Source organism: Felis catus, chromosome B3 (genome assembly GCF_018350175.1).
Source record: "Felis catus isolate Fca126 chromosome B3, F.catus_Fca126_mat1.0, whole genome shotgun sequence".
NCBI lineage: Eukaryota > Metazoa > Chordata > Mammalia > Carnivora > Felidae > Felis > Felis catus.
In genome coordinates this window covers 82,148,895-82,176,231 of record NC_058373.1, presented here as the reverse complement: position 1 = coordinate 82,176,231, position 27,337 = coordinate 82,148,895, and the positions used below count along the sequence as shown (strand labels likewise).

The window sequence follows — 27,337 nt, the reverse complement described above, 5'->3', positions numbered from 1 at the left end:
TCCCAGTAGGGAATTCGGAATTAGAGAGATTGCCTGTCACAATGTCTCCCTGGGTAACTCTGAATTCAAACGTGAGCCTGTTCTTTACCAAAATGCCCTAGGGACAATTCTGGTCCTTTCCTCATAGACAGCTAAATGCCTTTAGCAGTATTTGCCATGACATCCAATGTGACAATTCAAATACAAACCAGTGATGTGCGTATCCCAACTCAGGCAGAAAGTAAGAACAGGTTATCTGTACCATATAAAATGACCCATTTTCAATGGAAATATAAGTGAATATATCTATTTTCTGCTGTAAAGAAATCTGAGGATTTGATCATTGTGTCCAAAGAAAAAGGTAGGAAAATTTAAATGTGTAGAAAATAAGACATCAAAGAGAAAGCTAAACTTCCATGACAGATTTAAGACACTGTTGAGAATCCAACTGAATAGTTATCTACCACTGAACGAAAGTAAAATGTAAAGGAAAGGTCTAGAAGTCTCATAAAGTATGCATTTATGAACACCATATGAAATGAACCAAAATAATTTGACATTTAGAAACTATACACTTTTTATGGTAGTTTTCCAAAAAATTATATTTACCCATGGGTTTGTTTCCTTACCGTTTGAAACTGAGTTCCTAAAATTCTGGTTTTGCCAGATTGTTCCTATCAAATCAATTACTAATTGTATCAATCATTGATTTTTCACCAATGAGAGAATACTGAAGTTGGAATGGGCCTCAGAGGCTCCCAATCCATCCTTCTGGTTTTACAACAGATGAAGAAAATGAAACCTGCGGGGAGAAGAGTCTTTGCCCAAGGAGAATCCAGCCTCCTTCTCTAGCACTTTATCACACAGCTTTCTAATCTTTCTCGCCAAGCACTGGTCTTTAGTAAAGCTCAAAAATAAGATAAAATAAAACTCAAAATAAGAATCTAGAAAATAAAATAACTTAATAAAACTGGGGCACTGAGGTGAAGTCCACCTATGCTCTTCAAGAGAAATTAACATATGGAGATCTGAGTGGCAGTGGCTTTTGTCTTTCCTGTGGAAGCTTCGGGATTAGTTAACTCTGCCAGTACACATATGAGAATAATACTGAGTCATGGTAAACCTCTTATAGCGATAGCCAAACTTCTTTTTTTAAAAAATCACTTTGATGTATGTGTGAGTATGCATTTATATATTTTTATTTTGTTTTTACTTTTTAACTCTTTCTAACTCTGATCTATAATTCATCTTCTAAAAAGGTCAATGTGAATTTATGTTTCGGGGCCAAATATAAATATAGAGCGATTTCAGAGCAGTGGAGTCACCAGAGAAGTGCTAATAAGAGCAGCATCACAGCCAAAGTTAAAAGAAGTGCATTAGATCCATTTTCTGCTTTCCTTTGGGTCCCACAAGCACAATAGAGCGTAGGAGGCCACCTGGTGGTGAAATGAACCAATTAACCATTTAATGCTACATTGAAAAGTAAGGAAAACAGGCCGACTTTGGGTTGTTACAAAAGGAAAACTAGAACCTTGGGCAAAAGAACGATATTCAACAGGTATTATTGCGATACAACAGATAGAAAATTTGAATTGGAAAATCATTCAAGTCTGTAGAATAATGTATATTACCAAAGAGTTGACATAATAGTTATTTATACCAGGGACTGGTAAAATTTTTTTGCAAAGAGTCAGATAGTTTAGGCATGCTGGACATATGGTCACTGTTGAAACTATTCAACTCTCTTATCGAACTATAAAAAGAGTCACAGGTGATATATAAATGAATGCACCTGGCTATGTTCCAATAAAACTTTATTTAAAAAACAGGCTGGGGGCTGGATTTGACCTTCAGACTATAGTTTGTTAGCCCCTGATTCTGTATTACTTATGTATTAAGCTATTTACCAAGCACAAGGATGAACCCCTTACATACATTACTCATTGAACCCTGACAACCTTTCAAAGTGGGTGCTATCCCTATCCCCATTTCACAGGTTTGAAAACTACAGCTTAAAAAGTCTAAACACTTTGGTGGAAAATGTACTATGCTCCTTCTAACTTAGAAATGCTTTCTGTAGCCTCATGACCATTTTTTCTCTGTGACTACAGAAATATGTTCTGACCCTCCCTCCCATTTATCCTGCAGAGGCTGCTTTGGGTTCTCTCCATGGAGACTTTGCTCCTGTTTCTCCATCTTGCATTCCTTTGAAATGTTGTTTGTCTCTTACCATCTCTTTCTCCATCACTTCTTTTATGTTTAAAAACTTTATGTCAGTTTTCATAACAACAGATGTAAGCAAGCATGAAAAAAAGACAAAAGCAATGTATTAAAAATAGATAGCCATATATACAACAATAAGCCAAGGAAACTGTCATACTGTATGTGCTCCAAATGGAATGTGAGCCAAAAGCATGATGCTCTCTCTTACATAAATAATATATTACACATCCACTGGGAGAAGCAGCAGCTCTGTCCCTAAATGGGAAGAGGATTTTTTAGCCCACTTTTATATCATTTTCTTTTCCTTTTCAAACTCCTTTTTCTTTAGGTATACACTGTAAGTCATACCATCTCAGACAGGCCATATTCCTCTTCCAAACCATCCATGAAGTATTTTATTAACTGTTAATAAGAGAGAGTTGAAAGACCTGATGGAGAAATCCGTGGAGCTTGTTAAAGCCCCTCAAATATATGGATTTACCAGTACTGTCTGAATATTAGCATATTTTCTCCTACGAAAGAGGGCAGAAGTGGTTTCAGTTAGATGGAGTATAGACAAAGCTGATATAAAGGACTTCTAAAAGATTTTTTAACTTGAAAAGAAACCTGCAAAAGCTTGAGAAATGTGACCGTATAGAAAACAGAAAGAAGAGGTTTAATTACAGACCATGGATTCTGGCCGATTTGACAATTAAACCTAACAACAGAAGGGATTTACACTAGATATAAGAAGACTTTAAGGGCAGAGAGAGTTGTTAAACATTTTAATGGGCGGCTGTGGAATTCCCTCTGGAAAGATCTTTAATGGAGGACAAATTCTCTCCTATCTGGGATGGAGGAAAAACAATCCTTGGAAAAGATGAAATGAAATGAAGGTCCTTATGAGGTCACTTGCAGTCCTGAAACTCCAGGTAACATCCTTACTTCCCATGGAAATAAATAACTGTGCAAAACCTCTAAGAGATTCACTTTGGAAGATTCAGAAGAAAACACTCATTACGCAGGCAATTTAAATCAGAAAGTATTTATCAAGTGCCCAATATTACCTAGCCCCAGGGAGACGTACGCCCCCAGCAGAGCACAGATCTGAGCAGCAGTGTTGGCCAATGGACAGAGAACACAATTATTCACTTCAGTTAATTTTTTAAAAAAATCTTTGAACTCCAATCAGCTTTCTGGAACTGTCTATTTCCTGAACTTGGTGAGCTCAAAAAAAATCCCACAAGAGCTGGCTTTCACATGAGATTTCTGGCATTACTCATGGTATCCCTGGATCTTTTTGTAAACAGAAAAGGCTTCTGACAGTGTTTCCATACTTCATTTCTTTTTCTAACCCAAACTTGGACGGACAGAGCCTCTTAAACTATCATCAAAACATGGATTATAAAATGCTAGCCAAATTTGAGTTATTTTGCTATATTCCCATGTTGTAGAACAAGAATTCAATTAGCTTAAGTTTTAATGAACATGAGGATTTTTGTTCATGGCTTGTAAGAAATCCAGTGATTCACAGAATGGATCTTCAGCATCAACAGGCAGAAGAGACTGAGGAAGAAGAGAAAAATCACACAGAGAGGAATGCTCTTCACACTTATTTTCAAATCTCAACATGTCTCAGCTGAAGAAAGCTGAGGAGGAAGGACAAAGTTCAGTGGGAAGGATGTCAAGGTGGACATAAATAGGAGCAAGAAGTAAATTCATCACAAATCTTTCTCAAATTCCAATTATAAATAGTACATCTTTTAGCTTTTTCTTAATTGCTTAAAATCAATAAATCTTATAATTAATGGCTAAGTAAAAAATATAAATGACCATATATGAGGATTATTTTTAAAATTATGAAGTGTGAAACTTTTTTTTAAATGAAAGAGTGGGAGAAAATTTCAACATTACATTTCAGCCTTCTGACATTACAGCAGTGGATTTTTTAAGTTGCATATTCTGAGTTAGTTAGCTGTAGCTTTGGAAAGATGAATCAGTCTTTTAGGTTCCATCCATCCACCCTCATCATGATGAGCTAAAGTCCAAATCTCTTATTGTTTTTCTCACTTCCTTCACGACAACTTTGCTAGATATACGTACCCCTCTGAAGCCAATTTTCTACAACAAATATGTCAATAAACTCTCCCATTAACCATGGTAGAATAAAAAAATGTGCTGATATTCCTACCATTTCTAATGGCTGTGCATGTTCACCTGTATCTATTGTTCTATTTTTAGGTTTTATATTTGCATGATACATGTTATCGTTATATGAAATAAGTAATTATAATGTCTACATAAATAAAATACATCAACAAATATTACAGTTTGAGAGGTTGTAGACTAGCTACAGAATTATGGTGATTAGTTGTACATTTTTGTACCATTTGTCTCAGACATGGGCATCATTATCCTTCCCTTCCTCCCTCCCTCTTTCTTTCCTTACCACCCTGTCTTTCTCCCTGATACCAATCTGGTCAAATTCAAGTATTCTGAGTATTAAGAACTACACTTAATGCACTTTGGTTTTTAAATGAGAGAGATTTTTTGTTTTTCTTTTTTTTATACAATATAAGAGGATGCCATGATGTTTCATTACCAGAGCATGACAATAGGGTTGTTCTCTTGCAAAAGTAATGAAATGATAGCATAGTTCTGATTGATAGAATTTAATTAATAGATTATTAAATACACCTATTTGAGAAGTGTTTCTCAACTTATATTTATTGGGTTTCTATTATGTGCCAGGTATTGCACTAGGCAGTGGAGATATGGCAATAAACAACACAGACATGAACCTTGCCATCCTGGAGTGTGGAGTCTAACAAAAATTATAATCATTCATTCTCAAATTTGGTCCACATAGTCCAAATCTATCATCACTAAAAATATGCACTTAGTTATAACAAAGTACTCATGGCTAAATTATTCTCAAGGAGGGCTCTTTTAGGGATGCACCTATGAATACTGAAGGAGTAAACTATTCTAATTAAGGTAGCAAAATCCAATATGCCCAGATTTATAACCTAGAAATGAGCTCCAAACTGAAACTTGGCATATATGAAGGAAGTTTATATAGTTATTTACACATGCATGATTTAAATGTCTTGGGACAACAAGCATATCTGGTCCAAGGAATCTGGTTTCATCCAGATTCAATCCTGATGAAAGATTTTTTTTTAAATAAATGAGTTAATACTTTGTAGATGCATGTGTATATCTGTAAACACACATAAATGTGTGTGCATAACCACGTGTGTGTTATACCTCTCCCACAAACTTCCTACTTTTCAAAAACAAAACTTCCTATTTTTAATGGATAAAATGAGATGACAAGGGAAATATCACAAGTCACACATTTTCTTTAAGCAAATGTCAGTGAGCATATAGAATCAATTACTTAGAAAGAGGCTGAAATAGCGTGTTCAGATGAGTTACTGGGATGTATAGATGTCCTTCTGGAGAAAAGCTGGAGATCTGTGGTCTAAAAATATTTAGAATAAAAATTATACAACCCCAAAGGTATTAGCCTGCTTGACTCTTTCTTGGCTTCAGTACAAGAAAATATGGGTGTGTATATATGTGAGTGTATGTTTATGTTTTGTGTCTTATGTAAATGAATGAAGGTTCAGCAGGAGCACCACTTCCTTCTTAGCTTACCCCAGTGTGCCTCATTAGGTACAGAGTGTCACAGAAGTGCCTAGTTTAAGAATGTATGAGCTCTGCAAATGCCAACATTATTAAAAATATGCTTGGGAATGCCCTTGTTTCTGAGAACTAAAATTGCCTCCTTGACAGGACTGGAAAATGGCTTTTCCGCAAATGATATTCCTCTAGAGTATCTCTCCATGGGGACCCTTCTTCAGTAACTCCCTTTGGCAATAACAGGATCCATGAGGTTGAACCTTCCTAGGGCAATGCTGCCTTTAGTGCATCTCACCCAAAAACATAAATATTTTCAGCCTTAGCTTTCCTGAGTCTGACAAAACATGGGAGGTTCCCGTGAGACTCAAAATGGTAACACTTTCCCAGGGTGCTAAGGTGCTTAAGAAAGTTTGGGGAGTTTCACAGAATAGCCTGATGATTGGCTAAAGAGCAAACTCAAGTCCATCATGCTTTCTCTGCTGATGTTCCATTTAATATGTAGGACCTTCTTTCTTATCTAGGCACAAAAAGCTCATGTGGAGGGAGGAAAATGCATTTGCAAGAATTTTTCCTCTTGTGGAGAAGAAAATATGGGACAATAGCGAGCAGGCAAGGAGCACGTGAAGGAAAGATTGTGGGTATTAGAGCCACCCAGACTGGGTTCAAAGTGACTTATTTCTTGTGATAGTTATTGATACAGCCCAACAACAATTTCTTGCTTTCTGCCTTTCAGGCTTAGAGTAGAGATGCATTTCCCCATCCACTTTGGAGTTGGGTGAGGCCGTGTGATTACTTCTGGTCATGATTTTGAAAGGAAGTGAACTGTGTCTCTTCCAGGTAAAGGTTTAATGGCAAGAGTGAGACCCTCCAGAACTCTCTTTTCTCTTTGCCACATTGAAGGAATATTTAAGAGGATGACTGATCCTGTGAGAAGTAAATCTTCATAACCGTAAACATTTGAGACTTGGGGGTTGTTTGTAATTTCAGCAAACCCTAGTCTAACCTGAGGCACAAGTTGTCTTTTAGGCTAGTCACTTAACCTCTCTGTGTTTCAGGCTCAGATGCATGAAGTAGGGAAAAATAATTCAGGATCATTGTGAGCATTAAATAAGAATGTGCACAGGGGGCACTAACATAGTCAAATAGTAAGATTTGACCAATTTAGTTTTTTTTCTCCCTCCATCCTACTCCTATCTCATAACACGCACACACACACACACACACACACACACACACACACACACGCGTGCGCACACACACACACACACACACGAATGTACTTCCCTTTTTATCAAATGGTGGAATAAATAACATCTATCCTTGGTCCCCTTCCTAGATTTCTTCTCTCTACCCCTTCTATCTTCCCCTCCTAGTGCCCTTCCATTTAAACAAAATGTTAAAATTGACATTTAATTCAGTATTATTCTCCTACCCCCATGGAATACCTGCATCCAGTAAAGTGCACTCTTTTTTACCTCAAAGAAATGAATTTAAAAAATTTTAATGTTTATTTTGAGAGAGAGCAAGTAGAGGAGGGGCAGAGAGAGAGAGGGAGAGAGAGAATCCCAAGTCGGCCCTGTGCTGTTAGCACAGAGCCCCATGCAGGGCTCAATCCCATGAATCGTGAAATTGTGATCTGAGCCAATATCAAGAGTCAGACACTTAACCGACTGAGCCACCCAGGCGTCCCCAAAGAAATGAATCTTAAGGCTGGGATTTAAGGCAGGATGGAAATTTAGTAAAGGAAATAGTTGGTTTTGGACAATCTTAATACTCCAAATATGATGTTCCTCAACCACAAATCTACCTCTTTCTAAGGTTAGACATGGTAGCGAGATTAGGAGAAGAAAAAAGCAAGTTAATGAGTTTATCTGTGTAAGTACTATGGTTAAGCTTTTCCCATCCAGGGTTCTCCAGACTATTCTGAACAGGTACCAGGACTTTTTTTTTTTTTTTAATACGGAATGCTTCATGAATTTGTGTGTCATCCTCGTGCAGGGGCCATGCTAATTTCCTTTGTATTGTTCCAATTTTAGTATATGTGTTGCGGAAGACAGCACCAGGACCTTTTTTGAAATAACTAAAATATCATCTAGGTTCCCTTCTATCCCCACCTTCCTGTTTTGAGAATACATGCATGAAATTCTAATAAATTATAAAAACTTAGAATAATCATACAGACATAATATTTGGGTTCAGTAGCATATCTTATACACTTGGTTATGGTATAACTTACACTGTAAGTTACATGATTTAGTGTCGTCATTATGATATGGTTACGAAAACCAATGCCTTCCCAATATAGGCAGTTATAGATGACAACCAGTGCCTTACTGATGTAAATGCATGGAACATTAAACCTAACATTTATTATTTTTATATCAAGACCACTTTGACAATGATAATACTTGGTTTTCATCATTAAACTTTGGTAGTCCTTTTTTAAAAAAAAACAAATAAATAATTCCCAGCTCATATCATGTAAAGTGTAATCATACATCATACATTTTTTTTTCTAGCTACAAGCCAGATTAGCCTACATATGATTATAACCATTGAAGATACATAATTTAAAAATAGGAAATGCAAAAAAGTAGGTGAGGGACATTTCCATGCAGTCACTTAACTGAAACATACACATAGTATGGAGCAGTTCTGGAGCCAAAGGTGGCAGTGAACCTAACAAACACCCTTTCTTATGAGGAGTTTAAATGTTCCTCTAATTTATTTTATAAAAAACCAGAAAGAAATCTACAAATATGTGGGGTTGAAGCCAAATCTCTCAGCTTAACACAGGAGGGAACACTGCACATTCACATCTAATTAAGAGTCGTTTTTCAAAAGTTAAAGGCTGAAATTTTTGCAATTTAATCCAAATTTTATTAGCAAACTCTAATGATTATCCTGATAATTGCAATTAATAAAAGCTCCCAAAACAGGTCAACTCATTTAAGTGCTATCTGTAATCATTTGGATTTTAACATGATGGTTATTACTTATTACCCTGAAACCAAGCTGCGCAATGAGATATTGATTACTTTTAACCTTTAGATCCAAGGATTCAGGAAAGGTCAGAGGAGGGGAACACTACACCTTTCATGGCTGGCAAACGTATCGCCTTCAGGAGAATTCAAATGATTCCCATTGGCCAAGTAGATCCAAGATTAGTTTATTCTCTGGGCTGACAAGAAATGATGATGCTTTTAAAAATAACACCCAGCACGTATTTAGTGAAGTGTTACATTTATATAACCAATGGCCTCAAGATGTGTGCTTCACATCACAGCAATTCTCAGGCTGTTAACCCTTTAACAAGTTTTGTTCACGGAAGCATCTTTGTTGGGATGAGATACTAAACGTAGTAGCTCTAATTGGAATAAACTCATCTCATTAAATTCAATTGTAGGTTCCAAAAGGCTAAACACAATCACTGGACACCGTTGGCCACCAGCACTCCTTTTGGTTTTCTTTTTCCATGACAACATTTAGAAATATTTTTCACATTTTGCCACTGAAAAGCAAGGAGTTAGCTCTTGGTAGGGTCCAGCAGAATTACGGGCAAGGGAAACATAACTGTTATGTGTTAGATTAATTTGCAGAACACTTGGCATTATTATTGCCAAGTCGTCAAATTGTTCCAAGTTGTTCCGGAAGGTTGTTATTAATAGTATGTTTTCTGAGGAAAGTTCTGTCTACTTTTGGAACTGCATTTCTGTTGCCAAGGAAACTCCTTGAAGCACAGTTTTCTAGGAGCACACTGCTGCTTTTGTTTGCCAGTGTCCTATTCATATCATCTAAGTAAGCGTTTTACATGCTCCAGCCTTCAGTCCCAAATGTTGAAGTGTTAGCCCATTTAAGTTGCTTTTTCAAACACAGCTAATGCCTGCTATGATTTCCCTCTTTCTCTCCCCCCTTTTCTCTCTCCCTCTCCATCCAAAGCCCCTCTCTCCCCGCCTTCTTCCCACTCTCCCTCCAACACGCCCAACTCTTACTATTCAAGGTTTATTTTTTTTAAACAGTTGCATTAGGGGAGATAGTTTTCACAAGTTTTTGATAAATTAACTTCAATTTGAATAATAATTCCATAGGTTGTAGCATTAGTCCTTCAAGTGTTAATTATCTTTTCACTTTAAAATTAATGTAGTCATTTCCTCCTGACTCCTCTACCCCATTTATTGAAGTGCTGAGGAAAACATGTCATTGAGTCCTGAGCCAGCCCTGTTGTTGTGATTAAGCGTGGTCACATGGCCCATCTCTGCCAAAAGGAGGGCCCTGAGAAAAGGTGACAAAGACAGTGATTTCCTGTCAGCAAAGAGTACGACAGGGCTGTCTAGAAGTGATGCAAATGAGGGGAACTTTCCCCACGGCTTGTTTGATCCACTCTAGGCCAGAGCAGGCCAGGCCAGGGAGAGAGGGAGCAGCACAATACAGCAGAGGCAGCCCAGAGAGCCAACGCACCTTCCGGACAGTAGCTCACCCACCAGAGACAAAGACTGCTGGCGGCCTTTCCTCGCTTGCCCCTATGCACACACAGCCAACTATTTCTTGGCATACTATTCTCTTAACATCCTTCTTTTTTTTTTCCTCTTAAAAAAGTGATTCAAACAGGAATTGTAAGCTCCAGCAAAAACAGTGTTTCCTATATTGTTCAGAAACCTCATCCATCCACTTTTTCCTCTGAACATGTTCAGGATGAGTTTTATCCTCTCTCAAAAAAGGAAAGAAAAGAAAAATATATGCATATTTAAGTCTTCATAGCAAACACTGATTCATCAACGCTCACATTAATATGGCAGTTAATCTAAGGACTTTTTAACTTTAATAAAAATGGAACAACAAATCCATTTCTACATAGCAGTGGAGGTAGCCTAGATTTTCCTATTCTGATCACTCTTAAAATGACTAGATAATGTTATTTGAAATATTATAATGATTTTAAGCATATTCTTCTTATCTTAATGGAGTTTTAATCTAACATACAATTAAGCTCTACAATTAATCTACTGAGAAAGAGGTAAAAAATTATCATTAGATTCTTGTGCCTGATATATCTGCTACATTTTTACCTTGTCTGCTTCAATAACTAGTAATTTGCTTCATTTTGGTACTGAAATTCCAAACTAAATCCTAATTAACAGAATTTAATTTTTTGACACACTTCTTTTATACCCAAACACCAACATGCAAAAAAAAATTTTTTTTTTAAGGTAATGGATTTTCTTCTATTTTAAGCCTACCTCCTATGACCTAGACTATGAACCATCCTAACATATTTTTAGAAGCTCAAGTTCAGTCTTAAAGGTATCAGGCCACATATGAAATTATTTAGACCTGGTCCAGAACAAAATAAAAGAGAACTATTAGAGAGGGTTGAAATTTGTGAATTTATAAAATATAGAGATAGCGTGATTAATCTTTTCTCTGATTGGTTCATAGCTATGACAACATCATTTTGGCATCAATAGTTATAAAATAGCAAGCCAGCTATGTCCCATTTTTCTTTTTTTATGCTGTTTCTTATTCCCCAGAAGTTTTTTCTTTTAAAAGTCATAATGCTTGCCTTTTAATACAGACCCAAATTCTCTAAAAGTGACATTTTCTCCTTTAAAATTTATCCCTTTTTCTTATCTGTTTTTTTCCTAAAACAATCCTTTCAGTGTTTAGCTCTTTTTATTTGCTCGTATTTGTTTTTTTTTAGCATTTTCTTATCTATTCATTCACCCACCCATGATTTAAACTTACTCTTTTCTATTTAATTGTTTTAAATTATTCATTTTTGTTTGGTAAACTGTAGATTAACTAATTTCAACTGTGTTTCTTTCTCTTCAATGCTTATATTTCCCTCTCACTTTCCTAATATCCTCTTCTCTTCAAATATATAATATTGATGTCCTCTCTTATTAATTCCACCTGGCCAAACTATCATCAAGAGGAGTGCCACCTTCGGGTGAGAGCTGTGATCAAAGTCTGTAAACATTACCTGGCAACAGAGTTAGAGAAAAATAATTAATTAATTCACAGAAGTATTATGTTTAGAAACTTACTTGTAAGAAATATGGTGGTTAGATATTTCACTACCATGCCATTCTAATCCCTTACATATTAAAAAAAATCCTAAGAGAAAATGTATTCATATTTAAGTATCAAAATAAACTTAATGTCTTCAAATGAAGTGTGATTTTTTTTCTCATGGAAGATGTAAATTTTGCGATTGAGCATATTTCCCTCTTCGCTTTCACTACCAGGAAACCCAGAGTGGAGTTTTGGGATCTTTATTAAGTGTGTAGGACCATACAGTCTATATGCCTACATATTAACTCTTCTCAGAGTAAGGGACTCTAGTCTATGTATATTTTCCCCAGTTCTGATTTGTATTTCAGTGTTAAAAACATTTTAAAAAATTTCCTGTGAATTCTTATAAGCAACCTCAAATCCAGAGCAGAGTAAAAATGTAATTAGCCTCTTTAGTGAGCATTGTATTATGCAAAGTGAACGGGCCTTTTCCTTTTGCACATAGGACATAATTGTGTAACACTTATACCAACAGAGAAAGATAGAGGTCATTTGCATTTTTGCCATAAAAGCAGAACTATATGAGAGCAACTAACCCTTAAAATTAAATGTAAAATCTTCAGTATGAATTCCTTGAAAGCATAAAGGTCTTAGTTGAAATGCGTACTAATTTATACAATCTTTAAGCTCTAAGGGCTATTTTAACCCCTTGGAAATGATATAATCTAATATTTTATTGATGAGGAGCAGCTAGACCATTCTCAAGGAGTAAATCCATAAATGTGCTGTTTTTGGTGAGCTTCATACTATCTGAATACTATCTGAAAACAGCTCTTGTTCAAGTATAATAGTAGTAATCACCAGACTGCAACTTTTGAATTTGGCCCTTGAAATTAACCTTTGGACTCTAGAACTCCACACCAATCCAGGATCACGAAGGGCTCTGTCATCTGTGCTTTGCACTTGGCAGAGAATGGGCAGTGCTTTGTGGCAACAGTAAGGAGCCCTGGCCAGGGCACACCCTCCCAGCCCTGCAGAGTCAACTGTGTCTGCTGCAGAGGGCAGAACGGCAACAGCGGCAGCCTGAGTTCCAGCCTCGTTGATTGTGGAGATACTTCTAGGTCACTCAGTCTATAAAATTCATAGGATGGGGGAGGAGGTGTCTTAAGCTTCCCTGAGCCCAAGAATAATGCCACCTTTGATCTGTAGAAATGAAAAAATGGAGCTTTTCCTTTGCAAGTGGGTTTTAAATATTTCTCCATTAATAGTTAATGCACATGCAGACCAGCAGAGTGACAGCTCCCAGTGATTATGAATTCTGGCTACGTAACTCCAGTCCAAATAGGAGCTGAACTTTCAAAATCACGGTGGTTACTTTTGACAAATTAAATTGTCCTACTTAGGAAGGTAGAAGGAATGAAGAAAAAGAACGTGAGAGAGGGGGAGCAAATTCTCCTTGGAGGTGATTCTCACATTGAGGAAGAAAAAACGAGAAAGAACTACGTTTCTGTTTTCCAGGCTGACAATACTGCCAGTGTTTATTAGAAAATAGCTATAGAAGGTCCCCATTCAGAGGTTGGGTCAGTGGGCTGGACAAAGAAGGGAGAGGGAAAGATATTGGCAGTATGGCTTACTATCTCAAAACAAGTAAGAAAGTATTTTTAAGGAAGTGGTTATACAAGGAAAGAATATATAAGGAAGATACAGGTTGCTCTTAAGACCCTGCGGTTGAAAATTTAGAAAAAAAAATGGTCTTCAATTTCTAACAATCTGAAAATAACAAGAAATGGTTTAAACAGAAAATCCACTTTGTAGCCCATTGTAATGTTAAGTTTCTAAATTATGTCAGGTTGTGTCAATGTATTCTTTGCCTATTAAGTCTAATTCCTTTCCTTTAATAAATCCCTTTGGTATCTTGCTGGTTTAGGGTAACCAATATACCACAATAGGCACCCAACTTGGGAGGTCTGCTGAATGAATAGTCTAAGGTATTTATTGGTACCTCCCTATCTAGGAGTAAAGGTCAGATGACTTTCTATCGAAGACCAGAATATACAATAAATTGGTAAAGTCAGGCATGTAGTACTTGATGTTGAAAATGCTAAAAAATCTTCACTCTCATTGACTACCAACTTATTATACTTTCTCTAACACAACATATCCAAATGTGGACTTTGGGGATCAACTTAGGACTGTATAATGCATGTAATGAACCAGGATCTGGGCATGACTATCTACTCCAGGAAAAGAGTTGAGTGATGAAATATAGAGATGCCCCCAGAGAGAGGACAGAAAAACTTTTGAATTCTATGATAACAGGAATAATGATTCTGTCCTGGTCTCCAGTTCCTGGGATTTTACCGTTGCTCAGCTGAAGGTCTCTCTTAAACGTTTCCCCTTCATTCTTTACATTAATACCAGAGATCACAAACTTCATTCTCATTCTTAATTTTTTAGTATATGTGCTGCTGAAGCAAGCATTCATCCTTAATTTTTTCACTCAACAACTATTGGTTCAACATCAGCTATATAAGGTGTTTTACTTCACAATGTACAAAATACAAAAGCAAGGAATTTTTCTTGGGTGTTACAGAAGCATTTTAAGAAATGAAGATGATGTACATAGGTTGAGATGGATTGGGAATGCTGTGACATGTGGTTGGGCATCCTGTTGAATTGTCACAATGACTAGGGAATGTGAATAGTAAATGCTCTATAGTGGACAGGGTAGTCCCCTTCACCAACAGAAAATTGTTTTGTCCCAAATGTCAGTGGTGCCCTTGATGAAAAATGCTGAGAAAGCATTGATATCTTTCAGGGCCAACAAATTTAAAGATTAAAGTCTCAAATGGTATTGAAAGCCTAGGAAGGCCTGGGGACCAACTGAAAAGCCCTATTACTCAGGGGTCTCTATGATCAATAGACTTCAAACCTCCCTCCCCCAAGTCATCAGTTGAGTTGATTTCTGAAAAAGCGCATTAGAACAGACGAATGGGACATTGAAAATGTTGACCTAACCTAAGAATCCCTGAGGATTCTAGACAAAGACCTGAAATTAATTTTCCTCCATCAATTTTTCTAATTCAGGAGCCATCCCAAGTTCTAAATGACTCCTTAGCCAATATCCTCAGGATTGCTTTGGAGGTTTCTAAAACTCTGGAATAATGTGGGGGTTTGTATAAAGAAAGACTCTGCACACTTGTAGCATTCGCCTTTGGTGTGTAATTCAACCTTTAATTTTGCTTATAAGCCAAATGCAAAGTTAGTGCTAGTCTCATGAACTTAGTTAGCTATGTTGAACACCTCTAAGCAGAAAGATGATAACAGGACATGAGTCACAAACGAAGAACCCTGGTATGGAAAATGTTTGGGAAAACACTATAATCCAGAAGTACTGAGTGGGTGGAATAATAGCTTTGAATATGCCAGAATGGGAATTCTTAGGCAGAGCACTTACAAGGAAACCACAAGAAAAAGAAGACTGATTTCCTATTAATTGTGATGTAAATTATATGGATGTGATTTTGACAAAGAATAGCACTGTTTCTGAAAAAAAAATAGTCGTTTATGTGCAAAATACAAAATGCATCAAGAAGAAAAGAAATGTTATTTGGCATCAAGAGTGCAATAAAATCTGAGATAATGGCTTATGATTAGTTAACTTTTGTATTATTTTTTCCTGGTTGGCTCGATTTTTAATGCTTAAGTATTAGGAATAAAACTAATATTTTTGTATCAATAAATTAATAAAGATTAATAGGCATTTTTCATACATAATTCTTGATCCTGACATGAAATGTGAAATCACCTAGCTTTGTTTACATTAGGTGAAGACTGTAACTCTAACAATATATTATGCTCAGAAGATATATTGGATAGCTTTGTTGTTAATGTGGACAGCTATCCATACAGGAAATAGCTAATAGTCAACAAACTCGATTAATGTCGGAACACAATTCTTTAAGGAATAAAATATCACCATGTGCTGACTCCCTGGGGAGCTTATATCTTCTCTTAACCAAGACGATTCTCAGGGGACACTAATTAAAGTCAACCAGACCCTTGAAAAGTATAAATAAAGATCTCTCTTTAGAGAAGGTAAAAGTTAATATATTAAGGAAAGGAACTCAAAATGATAAATAATGAGGAAGAAAGAAGACAACTTTTATTTGACCTTGAATGTACTTCTTATTCTATAAGAAATTTTTTAAAGCTAGAGGGTAGTTGTTTCTTGTCATTATACTGTTGCTGATTCTGTGGTTAGTTATTAATTTTATTTTTTATGATTCACAATCTGCTCTTTGAAATATGCCATATGCTCAAAGCAATTCAAGGATGACAACTGTCAGAATTACTCCAATAAAAATTGCCTAAATAAGGAAGATTTACTGCAATCTGATATTTCAGTAGAAAGTCCCTCTAACCCTCCCCAACAGCTTTTTCAGACACTGTGAATCTTGCAACCATTTTTTTTCAGTCAAAATCACATAGATGTTTTATAAGAACTTCTAAGACTATTTAAGTAGAATTGGTAAAACATACTAGGCTAAAGGTGAATTAGCAGACACGGAAAAACAATATAGATAGTTATTAGATGGATTGCCTGCAATCAATATATAAGTTCCAAGCCAGTTTTCTTAAATCACACGAAAATGTATTGACTTAATATGACAACGTCTGCTCTATGTATCACTAATAAACATTAAATTGAATGAGCCCTCTACCCTGAAAGTAGCAAGCCAAACTGAAGGCAAATTTCTTTTTTCTCTGCAAAGATCTGAGGGGTGGATAGAATCCACCTGAGTGCTCCAATGAAAACACATTTTGTTAAATGTTACCAGTCCATTTATCCTTCATTTTGTTTCAGTCTATTTATTAATGCAGTTTCATTTATTGCTATTCATCTTGGAGATAAATCTTTGTCCTTCTATAGAATTACACCAAATAGAATGTGATAAAGGGAACTTTCTTGCAATTATGATGTCGGTGCAGCCTGTCAGCACACAAGGGATGGAAATGAGTTTGGGGACAGGGAAGGGAATTCTAATAGACACCATGATACATACAATGAACGCAAAGATATCCTGAGAGAGAGAGACTTGTCAGGCTAATCAGATCTTCCACAGCAAGGTAAAGGCAAGAGGGGTAGCTCTAACCTTGTAAAGATGCCGCTGCTGCTCCTCTGACATCATCAGGTCGTGGCTGTCCATCACGAGGGACTCCATGTCAATCAGCCAATCCCAGAGCTCCTGATATTCTGAATCAAAGTCCAGAAGCCTGAAGATAAGGCACAAAATGTATTATGCATAAATACAGTGTAGTTGTTAAAATCTCATATTAGAATAATATATTCTTGAAAACCCATGATGTTCCTAGGTGATACCTGTAAAAAGAGAAGAGAAAAATTCTCTGTGTGGTTACACAGTGGGCAAAATAGAAACTCAAGCCTGTGACATAGCATTTCTTAGATTTTGAAAACATAACATGCAATTCTGATGCTCATACCAGCGACACTTCATCACTCTTTCCATCTGCAAACCCTTTTTGAGGATTTGCAGCACTTGAACAAAATGACTACTTCTATGTCCTTGAAGGACAGCATTGCCATATTAACAGTGTGAGGAACGGAGGGTCAGTGTCTTGTGAAAGTTACATGGCCCAGAATTTGGGGTCAGAATAGCACCCTCAAAATTCAAATCTCTTTATCATCTACTAGGTTTTCATAGGTATCACATCCTAAAATCATCCATGATTAAGAATACTAATTTGACTAATTTCTCTATTATGATCACAATTTCTTACCATATCTTAAATATCATTTTCACTGGGAAATGACTCAATCATTTATTTGTCCCTCTGCTGTCTACCTGCCTATCTCTGCAAACATATATGCTACATTTATTGTCATGGATGAGTAGCCAGCATTTCAGCTTAACACTGAGAGATAGGCTTGAGTGACTCTGGTAAGCCAGTGAGAACCAGGGGCAGATCCAGTATTAGACAGGTGTTCCCCACAGACATGTAGGAAACAAAGGTAAGGACAGGAAGTCAAAACAATGAATCTTTGAATAGCCAGCAATCATTAAAATTCAAAGGAGGATCACTATGGTTTTCAACAAAATAAATCATTAGAATAAGGAGCTTAAAAGGATTAATGTGATTCTCTATTGAAAGCCTGGTGCATAAGTAAAGCCCAGATTCTTCTAAAACACTGTGATCAGAAAATGAAAGTGCAGGATGAAAAACTATGACTTTGTCCTTTCTCCAAAAATCATCTCTTTAAAAGAAATCACATCCTTGCCAAACTGTAACTGAGCAAAACCCTATCAGTACCAATGAAGCAGCAGGCTCAAGTATGAATCTGGATTTATCTATCAAGTGAGTATCTTATTACTATCTTGTTCCTGTCTCTGTACGTTAAATGACTGGTTTTCAAGAAAATGAACACCCACTTTTCATAACTTACAATTTAATCTTAATCTGTCAAAAAAAAAAAAAACAACTTAAGGTGGGTCTGGTGATGGAGACTGAATCTAGAATTGTCTATTTTATTTTAATTACTTTACCATCATTATAAATATTACTGGTTAAGACCATAAGCATCCAAGGGCAAGGATTGTCACAGACTGACATGTAGAATTAATGTTTAGCTGAATGCTGATCTTGGGTATAGGTGATATGACCAAAAGCTTCAGAAAGGCTATGGTGGCCCAGAACACTGATTCTCAGACTTTAATGTGCAAGTGAGGAGTTTGTTGAATGATGATCCTGATTCAATAATTCTAGGGTGTGGCCTGAGATTCTGCATTCTTAACAATTGTTGGCAACTGGCAATGCTGCTGGTCATGGACCTCGCTTTGAATAGCAAGGAATTCCAGCATACACTGGAAATCTGAAATAGGATCTTATTTCAAAATATTAAAAAACAAACAAAAACCACAGTAACAGGGACAGATAAACCATCAACTTTCTTTATTAACTCTGTGAGTTACTAGTAAGAAATGACTAATAAGCATTTGCTCACATGAAAGTTCAATCATTCAGAAATACCACCTGAGGGGTTCCTAGGTGACTCAGTCTGTTAAGCATTTGACTTGGGCTCAGGTCATGATCTCACGTTTCTTGAGTTTGAGCCCCACATCAGGCTCTGTGCTGACAGCTCAGAGCCTGGAGCCTGCTTTGTATCCTGTGTCTCCTTCTCTTTCTGTCCCTCCCCTGCCCGCACTCTTTCTCTGTCTCTCTCAAAAATAAACAAACATTAAAATTTTCTTTTAGAAATACCACCCAAATTATGGTCATCGTTTCTCTCTCCTTGCATTCTCCCACATTTTAACCATAAAGACAGGAGAAAAGCAGAATGCCATCCCCCAAATTAGGAAGGTATGATTCAGGGGAATAGTAAGAACAAAGGAGAAATAAAGGGAAAAGCTCACCCTTTCCATATGTATGGATCTGGAGAATAAGGAAAAAATAAAGGCAAAAGGAGCAGGTGCTAAGATACATATCCTCCCATCTCTTGGACTAAGATCCAGAGAGGAAGTATGTGAGACAGGTTGAAAAGAAAGCCAAAAGCACAAGGATATCAGCTCCATCACCTGCTAGGAAGTCTGGGAAGAGACTTCCTTAAAGTTCCTTCACCATAACCTGGAGTGGGAATGCTACGGTCAGAGGAAACTCTGGTCAGGACTCCCCTTGCTACCTGCTCTTTTATCCCCTCCCTGAGGACACTTTTCTCTCCCATGAAGTTTCTGGGAGTTCACCTGATGAACTTGACAAAGGTGTTGCCATAGCAACAGAGGCACAGTGACCCCAAGGAGAGGAGGAGGAACCTCTGAAGCCAGACCTCAGAGAGTTGGCAGGGTCAGTGAGGGCTAAGATAATGCCTAGTCAGCAAGAAATACCCCCTGTCCAAGCCATGAGATAACAACACAGACGCAGTCCTCAGTGGGAGACAACCTTGAAATATCTAGGGCAAGATCCATTTCATTGAACCCAGCCAGACTATACCCAAAGGTCATGGTAAGCCAGGGGAACTCACTGCACCCTAGAATCACAAAGTCATATAAACCCAGATGCCATCTTAGAAAAAAGCAGGGAGAGACATAAATCTGAAAAACAGCATTTACCCCAAGAGGTAGTTCCCTAATGACAATGTTAAATTTTAGGGGAGGCTATAAGCATCGTGTTTAAGTGCCTGAGCTCTGATCTTAAAACAAGAATTTTCCCTGCTTTACCAGGAAATTGTGTGTTTAGGATGTTTCATAAAAATCATTAATCAGCAAGGAAAACAAAGAGGCCTGTTTTCTTTTCCATATGTGTCTGAAAAAAAGAAATTTTGATTATGACCAAACAATGCAAGGGTAAGATATGAGTTTATCTTTGCATTGCTAATGCTCAGCATAGCACCTGGAGAATGACGATGAATGAATGTAGATAATGAAGCCAAAAACCTTTAGTAGGGCAAGAATGACTTCAGCATGTGACAGAGAGCATAGTATCTTATCTTCAAATGCCAATACCAACACAACCAGTGCAACATGAACAGGCTTCTTCATTCATTCGGAAGGTGGGATTTTGCCTTCTAGTACATGATAATGGCTCATTTGCTAACAAAAAAATATATTATGTGCAGTAGATTCTCAATTAATGTGAGTTGCTCTCCTGTTCCTTCCACATTTTCTTCTTTTCTACACTGAAACTTAAAGCAGATTTGAATAAACAAAACATATATAGGGTGGTAGAATGTTCAGAACCATGGACATTTTTTCACCTTTATGTCTACTGAGCTGTTCCCTCCTATTATTCCCCTTATCAAGGGGCTTGGAACAAAAAAACATTTCTTCTAGTTAAATGCACCTCAGACTTCTCAGAGAGTCTACACTGGAGACCCACCAGAGGCAAATGAACCTAACACAGATGCTCACCCTTTCTTTAGCCTATTTTCATTTTAGCTGGGAACATGCAGGCTTGAGTTTGTTAGGTACAGTAAATGCTTTGGTTTCATATTTTGCTTCATTAGCATAAAATCAACACCAGTGTTTGCCAAACAACAATTCTCATAAGGTCTTAATGCTGAAGACGAAAACACTTTTTTTAGCATTCGGGCCCGATTTCAGATTCTTGGCCACGTGTTAATTCACAGCTTAGAAAAGACCTGAGAGCTGTCCAAATTTACTAAAATAAAATATGTAACTTTGTAGCAAATCACAAATAAATTACTAGAATTTCTCTGTTGGTTCTTTGAAACCTTCTGAAATGAATGCAATTTAATGTGCTCATTATTTCAGGACAATTCTTAGGTAAGAAAGTAGTTTACTTCCTTATGTTTACATTACCTGCAAAGGTGTGCTAAGTGTTTTTCAAGTGATTTTAGGAAGGACGATGTCTTCCAGGAAAAGTGCCAGCTATTACACAGGAAAACAGGATCATCAATGAGTGAATTTATCAGGGGTAGCATAGAACTAGTTAATAGTTTTCTATCCCTTTGAATAATATGCTGATTCTATCAGCTGAATTCAGAACAAGGTTCTTTTCTTGAATTCTTGGTGACAAAGGCCCTAGTCTTTCTTTTTAGAAGAGAGAGAGAGGTAATTGAAACTGTGGCCAGTGGCTCAGAATTTTATAAGTGTATAAATATAGGAACTACTCTTTTGGAGGAATTTTCCTCACAAAATTTTCTCTGTAGTTGTGCTTTGGTTTGTGTTAACTCTTCCACTCAAATATGTAATCTGTTAGATGTTAAAAGCTCTCAAATTATACCTTTTCAGTACTGTATGAATCTGTTATATTCTCTATGAAACTGTTACAAAGCAAACTCATATCTACTCTATGAAAGTGTTACAAAGCAAACACATCACCCAAATAGTATTATTTTGGATACTTCCTTAAATTGCCATATACTGCATCTTAACTGGGTTCACAATAAAAGAGTCAGACACTGTTGTAGGTATAATATTCCCATTTTAGGAGGTTGAAAGCCTTCATCACATGAGGAAAAACAGTCTTCTAAATCAAAGTCAGTTTTTGTTAGAGAAGCACAGAATTATGAGTGTATTTATTTCATAGATGGAGAATTTAATAGAGATGGAGACAAATCTATGGAGAAATAACTGTGTAACTTTTTCTTTAGTATTTGTTTCTAAGTTTGGGTTCACTACTATGGGTAATTGCCAAAAATATTTCCCAACATCCTGTCTACCATTTTACTCTGCCTCTTCCAGGTTACAAAGAGATTCTTTTCACCACAGAAATAAAATACTAACAAGCTTATTCAGTATTATTTTCCTGCAGATTGGAGAGCAATACATTATTTGTAAGGCTAGCATAGTTTAAGAAATAATCCTTCCTCTAAACCCTGATGGGAGTTATGTTTGACTAGCTAAGTGTTTGAATACATAAATGCATTCAGCCTTTGGTATTTAAAGTGAGCATCATTAACTCAACATTTCAACTTAAACTTTGCTTAAAAGATAAAGTTTCACCCAAGTGAAATCAATGGGAGGTGTGTGTGAATATATGAGGTTTCAGTTTGGCCCACTGAGGAATTTTGATTAAAACAGACAACCAAATGAAGAAATCATCCAAATAGAGCAATTATTGGTTGAAGAAAAGATAACACTATAAAGTCCTGGCAGTTTTTCTACCTAAGTCTCAGTGACACATATTTAGGAGCATTTAAGAATCCATCTTTTATACGCTTAATGGTTCATTTCACACCAATACATCCAACAACACAAGACCGGTTCCTGAAATACCAGCTTGTCTATATTGGGACTTCTATTAAATGATCCAATTTTCCTAGCTTCTTTAGCATATTGATTCTTTCCCCAAATATTCACTAAGTGCTCACTGTTCACATTATTTGCTCAAGGAAGTTTGCCTCTGCTTTTCAAAAAAGACACTAAAGGGAGTGGTAACAAAATCTTGTAAAAATATGGTTTAAGAATTTTACAGAAGTGAAACACTAATAATAGATCAGGATTTCCCATCATCCTCTACACCATGTGGCACGTAAGCACAGAAGGGGCACCTGCCCCAATCATAATATCATTAAAGAATAAAATTTAGCTTTCTGGACATGGAATCTGATATGCACAGTTGCATGTAGAATCCCTTTCCACTCTAAACATATTAAAGTGTGGACACTAATTTACTATTTTGAATGAAAATTCATGAGCGACTTCCTCATGAGAAAAGCAGTCTGCCTTTGCCATTAATAAATAAAAAGGAATATGGAGTTCTTTCCAGCAGTAATTTTCTCAATTCTCATATATACCCACATACATGTAAAAATACCTGAGAAAAATAAAATCAACCCTACAAATCTGTTAATGACTGGCCCCACTTTCTCATGGGCTCATGGGCTGCCTGTCCATAAACAGTTGTTATTACAACAGTCACAAAGCAAAACAAAATTCTGATCTCCAAGGTTAGAAAATATCAATTAGAAATATCAGTGTATATTTCTGGATGTATTTGAAGGATTCTGTTAGGCTGTCAGGAAGTCAAACCCTTGTCTAAATTTCCAGATAATACACTGGACTAAGCTCTAGACAAAGAACTGGAAAACATTCTGAAGAATGTAGAATCAGTAGTGATTCTAACACAAATGGGGGAACAATACAAAGCAAGAGACAATGTTGTTTTTCAAAAAAAAAAAAAAAAGAATAAATCTTCCTTGTATCATCTGTGTGTTAGAGGGGCTGGATCTAGACGTGCTACCAGCACACTGGGATGCGTCAGGCAGCTTGCTCTTTTTAAAAGGACTACCACACCCTAGGCCTCACTGGTTTTCAAAGATTTAATAGGCAACGGAGAATATGGACTCTCAGGGTTAGGGTAAGAAGTAAATAATCTGGAAATTATCCTCTGCCACCTAATCCCTAACAAAAGCCTGGTGGCAGAATTAACACAGAGAGCTCTCCCAGAATGATTCTATCTCCTTCATCAAGGTTGTTGACTTTGCCCAGAGAGTGCTATGCTCGGACTACAATTTTAGTTACTTGTAGAACTGCTCTTACTGAATTATGCTTTGACATCACTTCTCCAGCCTACATTTAAAAACTGCCTTCGGGGGCACCTGGGTGGCGCAGTCAGTTAAGCGTCCGACTTCAGCCAGGTCACGATCTCGCAGTCCGTGAGTTCGAGCCCCGCGTCGGGCTCTGGGCTGATGGCTCGGAGTCTGGAGCCTGTTTCCGATTCTGTGTCTCCCTCTCTCTCTGCCCCTCCCCCGTTCATGCTGTGTTTCTCTCTGTCTCAAAAATAAATAAACGTTGAAAAAAAAATTTAAAAAAAAAAACTGCCTTCGGAATTTTGTTTCTCTTGTAGGGCTGTAGTATCACAGGTGCCTGTCTTCTCCTTAAAGCCACAAGAGAAATTCTCGAGCCTCAATGGCATAAGAAGCTGGGCTTCCCTAGGGGCGCCTGGGTGGCTCAGTCGGTTAGGCGGCTGACTTCGGCTCAGGTCATGATCTCGCGGTCTGTGAGTTCGAGCCCCGCGTCGGGCTCTGTGCTGACAGCTCAGAGCCCAGAGCCTGTTTCAGATTCTGTGTCTCCCTCTCTCTCTCTGACCCTCCCCCATTCATGCTCTGTCTCTCTCTGTCTCAAAAATAAATAAACGTTAAAAAAAATTAAAAAAAAAAAAAGAAGAAGCTGGCCTTCCCTAGATACATATGATTTTCAATCTTAGGACACCATACATTTTCTGATAGAGGAGATTTTTTTCTTTTCTTTCGTATGTAAAATTGAGAGCCAAATCACAACCCTTCTTGAGGACATGCAGAGAATACGTATCTGTTTGTTTTCTTACATGTATTTTACTTTTGCTTAACTTATTTCAGTCAAATATTTATTTTATTTTATTGCAAATATGTTTGTAAGTTGACTCAAATCCTTTGTGAAGATGGGGGTATGAACAGGAATAAATTTTAAAGTGAAGAGTTAAGCTCTGCACATTACAATAAGATCTGTCTTAGGTACCCTGCTAGCATCTCTCTGCCTCTTCAATGGGCCTCATCAGCCCTCCAAAGCAGTACAGAAATTAAGATGGAAGGGAGATACAAATATATCTCTTTATTGGTTGACTTTCCTGTTAACTTTGAAGTAACAGTTTCCCGGGAAGTATGCTTCTGCCTCTCTGGCTTGCCTTTTGCTTGATCCTGGCATGGATGGCATTAGATCACTGAAGTGGAAGACTGGCCAGGTCTAAAATTAGTTTAATGTATTTGCACATTAAAAGGGTATAATATCATGACTCCAATGAATACATTTCTACTGGTAAGGTGTTTTTTTTTTCCCAGAAAGACCTATTTTGACAGTTGCATAGTACCCAGAATATCAGTTATGCAGAGGGTAGCCAGGTACTTTTTGCTCCCTTTGACTACATCCTGATCTTTCTATTTAATAACATCACGATACAAAGGATGGAGCAAAAATAACCTGAAATGAACACAGATCAGCTAGCTATTCATTAGATTGAGACAAGCCAAGAGTCAGAGGAAGAAAGTAGAAATTCATGGTGGAGATAAAATTTGTGTTGCCTAGTGATTTATCTGCAAGAGCATTCCCAACATTAGCACAAATAAAAGATGGTACTTCATTTTATGGCTGGCGTGTACCAGAAAGAAAACATTTTACATAGCAATGTTCCAAAAAACACCCATTGAGCAGAAATTCAAAATGGTCATTTTGTGTATGAAAGAGAGAAAGAAAGAGAGAAAGAATATGAGTAAGCATGAATGTTCATGTAACTGCAACAGAGATATTTTTGGCATGTTGCTCAACAGAAAACCAGGAAGATCACCCTGCAGCAGTAAAATCCAGGTTGATTATATCCCTTCTCAGGAGGTTAAAATCATTCAGTGTATCTTACTGCTTAATTAATTTAAAGAATCAAATTTGATCTTTAATCAAACAATAGTTTAAATAGTGATTTATTTGTTTTCATTTATCAAAATCATTTCCCTTTGGGGATGCTATATATATATACATATATAGTATATGTGTATACATATACATGCATATATACACATGTACATATATGTGTGTATATATACATATACACACATATATACAATACATATACAGATATATATGTACATATATATGTACATGTACATATATACATATACATATATATATGTGTGTGTGTGTGTGTTTGTTCACACCAGTAAAGAGATGTTTCTTTTCTAAAGAAAAATGGACTCTTCCTTTCTGCCAAACTTAACTTTTTATCTATTTAAAGTTCATTTCAGCCTGTTGTGCTTGGAAATTACCTATATATTCTGTTTGTATTTGAGAGTAAAATTTACACTGAAACCTTGCATGGTGAGGAGTGAGTTATTCCTACATTCTTAGACTTAGGACAGAAACCTTGACTGCATCTCTGAGACATGGCTCAAATTTCCCCATAGCCAGAGGAAGCCTGGCATATGACCAGTGAGACTTGAGGTATCTTCTAGAACTTTACCACCAGAGCAGAAGTCCCTAAAAACTCACCTGGTATTCCCTCCTGATCCCAGGAAGCAGAGTCAAGAACAATCTCCATGCCCTTCTGCTTCAATAACATCGGATTATTATTTATAGTAACCTCAACACACACACACACACACACACACACACACACACACACACACACATTCTTTCTCCTTACACAGTTACTGTCTTCTGGCCGAAATCCTCACCTTCCCTCTACCAAATCTTTTTCTAATAGCTAGCATCTATGCACCTTTTCTGACAGCTCAGATATTCCCTGCCCCCATAAGTCTTCCTGATTAGGCAGACCTCCTAATTACTCCCATAATACTCTCTATCTTGAATTTTACCACTGTTTCATAAGGATTATCTGAGTGTCTTTCTCCCTCACTAGACTGAGGACTATAGAGATTAAGTTTTTTTTCTATCTTTCCTATTTCCAGTATCTCCTACCACTTCCTGCAACATAGTAGTCAATGCATATTTCATTAACTAACATATATATATGTATATGTATATATATGTATGTATATATATATGTATATATACATGTATATGTATATATATGTATATGTATATATGTACATATAATACATATGTATATGTATATGTATATATATACATATATACATATATATGTATATATACATATATATCCAATATATATACATATACATACATATATATATATACATATATATATAACATTATAAATATTTTAGGCATTTTCTTATAGACTATTGTATTTCTGTACTACAAAAACTATACAGAGTAGGGGGGTAAGGGGATGGGCAAAATAACTGAAGGGGATTAAGGGGTACAAACTTCCAGTTATAAAATAAAGAAGTCACAGAGATGAAAATACAGCATAGGGAATATAGTCAATAATATCGTGATAACATTGTTTGTTGATAGTAACTAGACTTACTACCGTGAGCATTGCTTAAGGTATAGAATTGCTGAATCACTATGTTGGTCACCTGAAACTAAAAATAGCATTGTATGTCAACTATACTTCAATAATA

The 27,337-nt window shown here is 36.7% G+C and overlaps 1 protein-coding gene and 1 non-coding gene across 13 annotated transcripts in view; both read right to left on the bottom strand.

Annotated features, from left to right (window-relative positions):
- The window catches only part of AKAP6 (A-kinase anchoring protein 6), a 591,089-nt gene that overhangs the window by 114,012 nt on the left and 449,740 nt on the right, over nucleotides 1–27,337 (bottom strand). For all 12 annotated transcript variants that reach the window (XM_045059777.1, XM_045059778.1, XM_045059775.1 and 9 more), the window contains one exon: nucleotides 16,998–17,118. In XM_045059777.1, coding sequence (XP_044915712.1) covers nucleotides 16,998–17,118 — 121 coding nt within the window. The remainder of the gene's footprint in view (nucleotides 1–16,997; nucleotides 17,119–27,337) is intronic.
- On the bottom strand, nucleotides 7,783–7,889 carry LOC111561046. Its single transcript, XR_002743416.1, has one exon. It is a non-coding gene; the product is annotated as a U6 spliceosomal RNA (small nuclear RNA).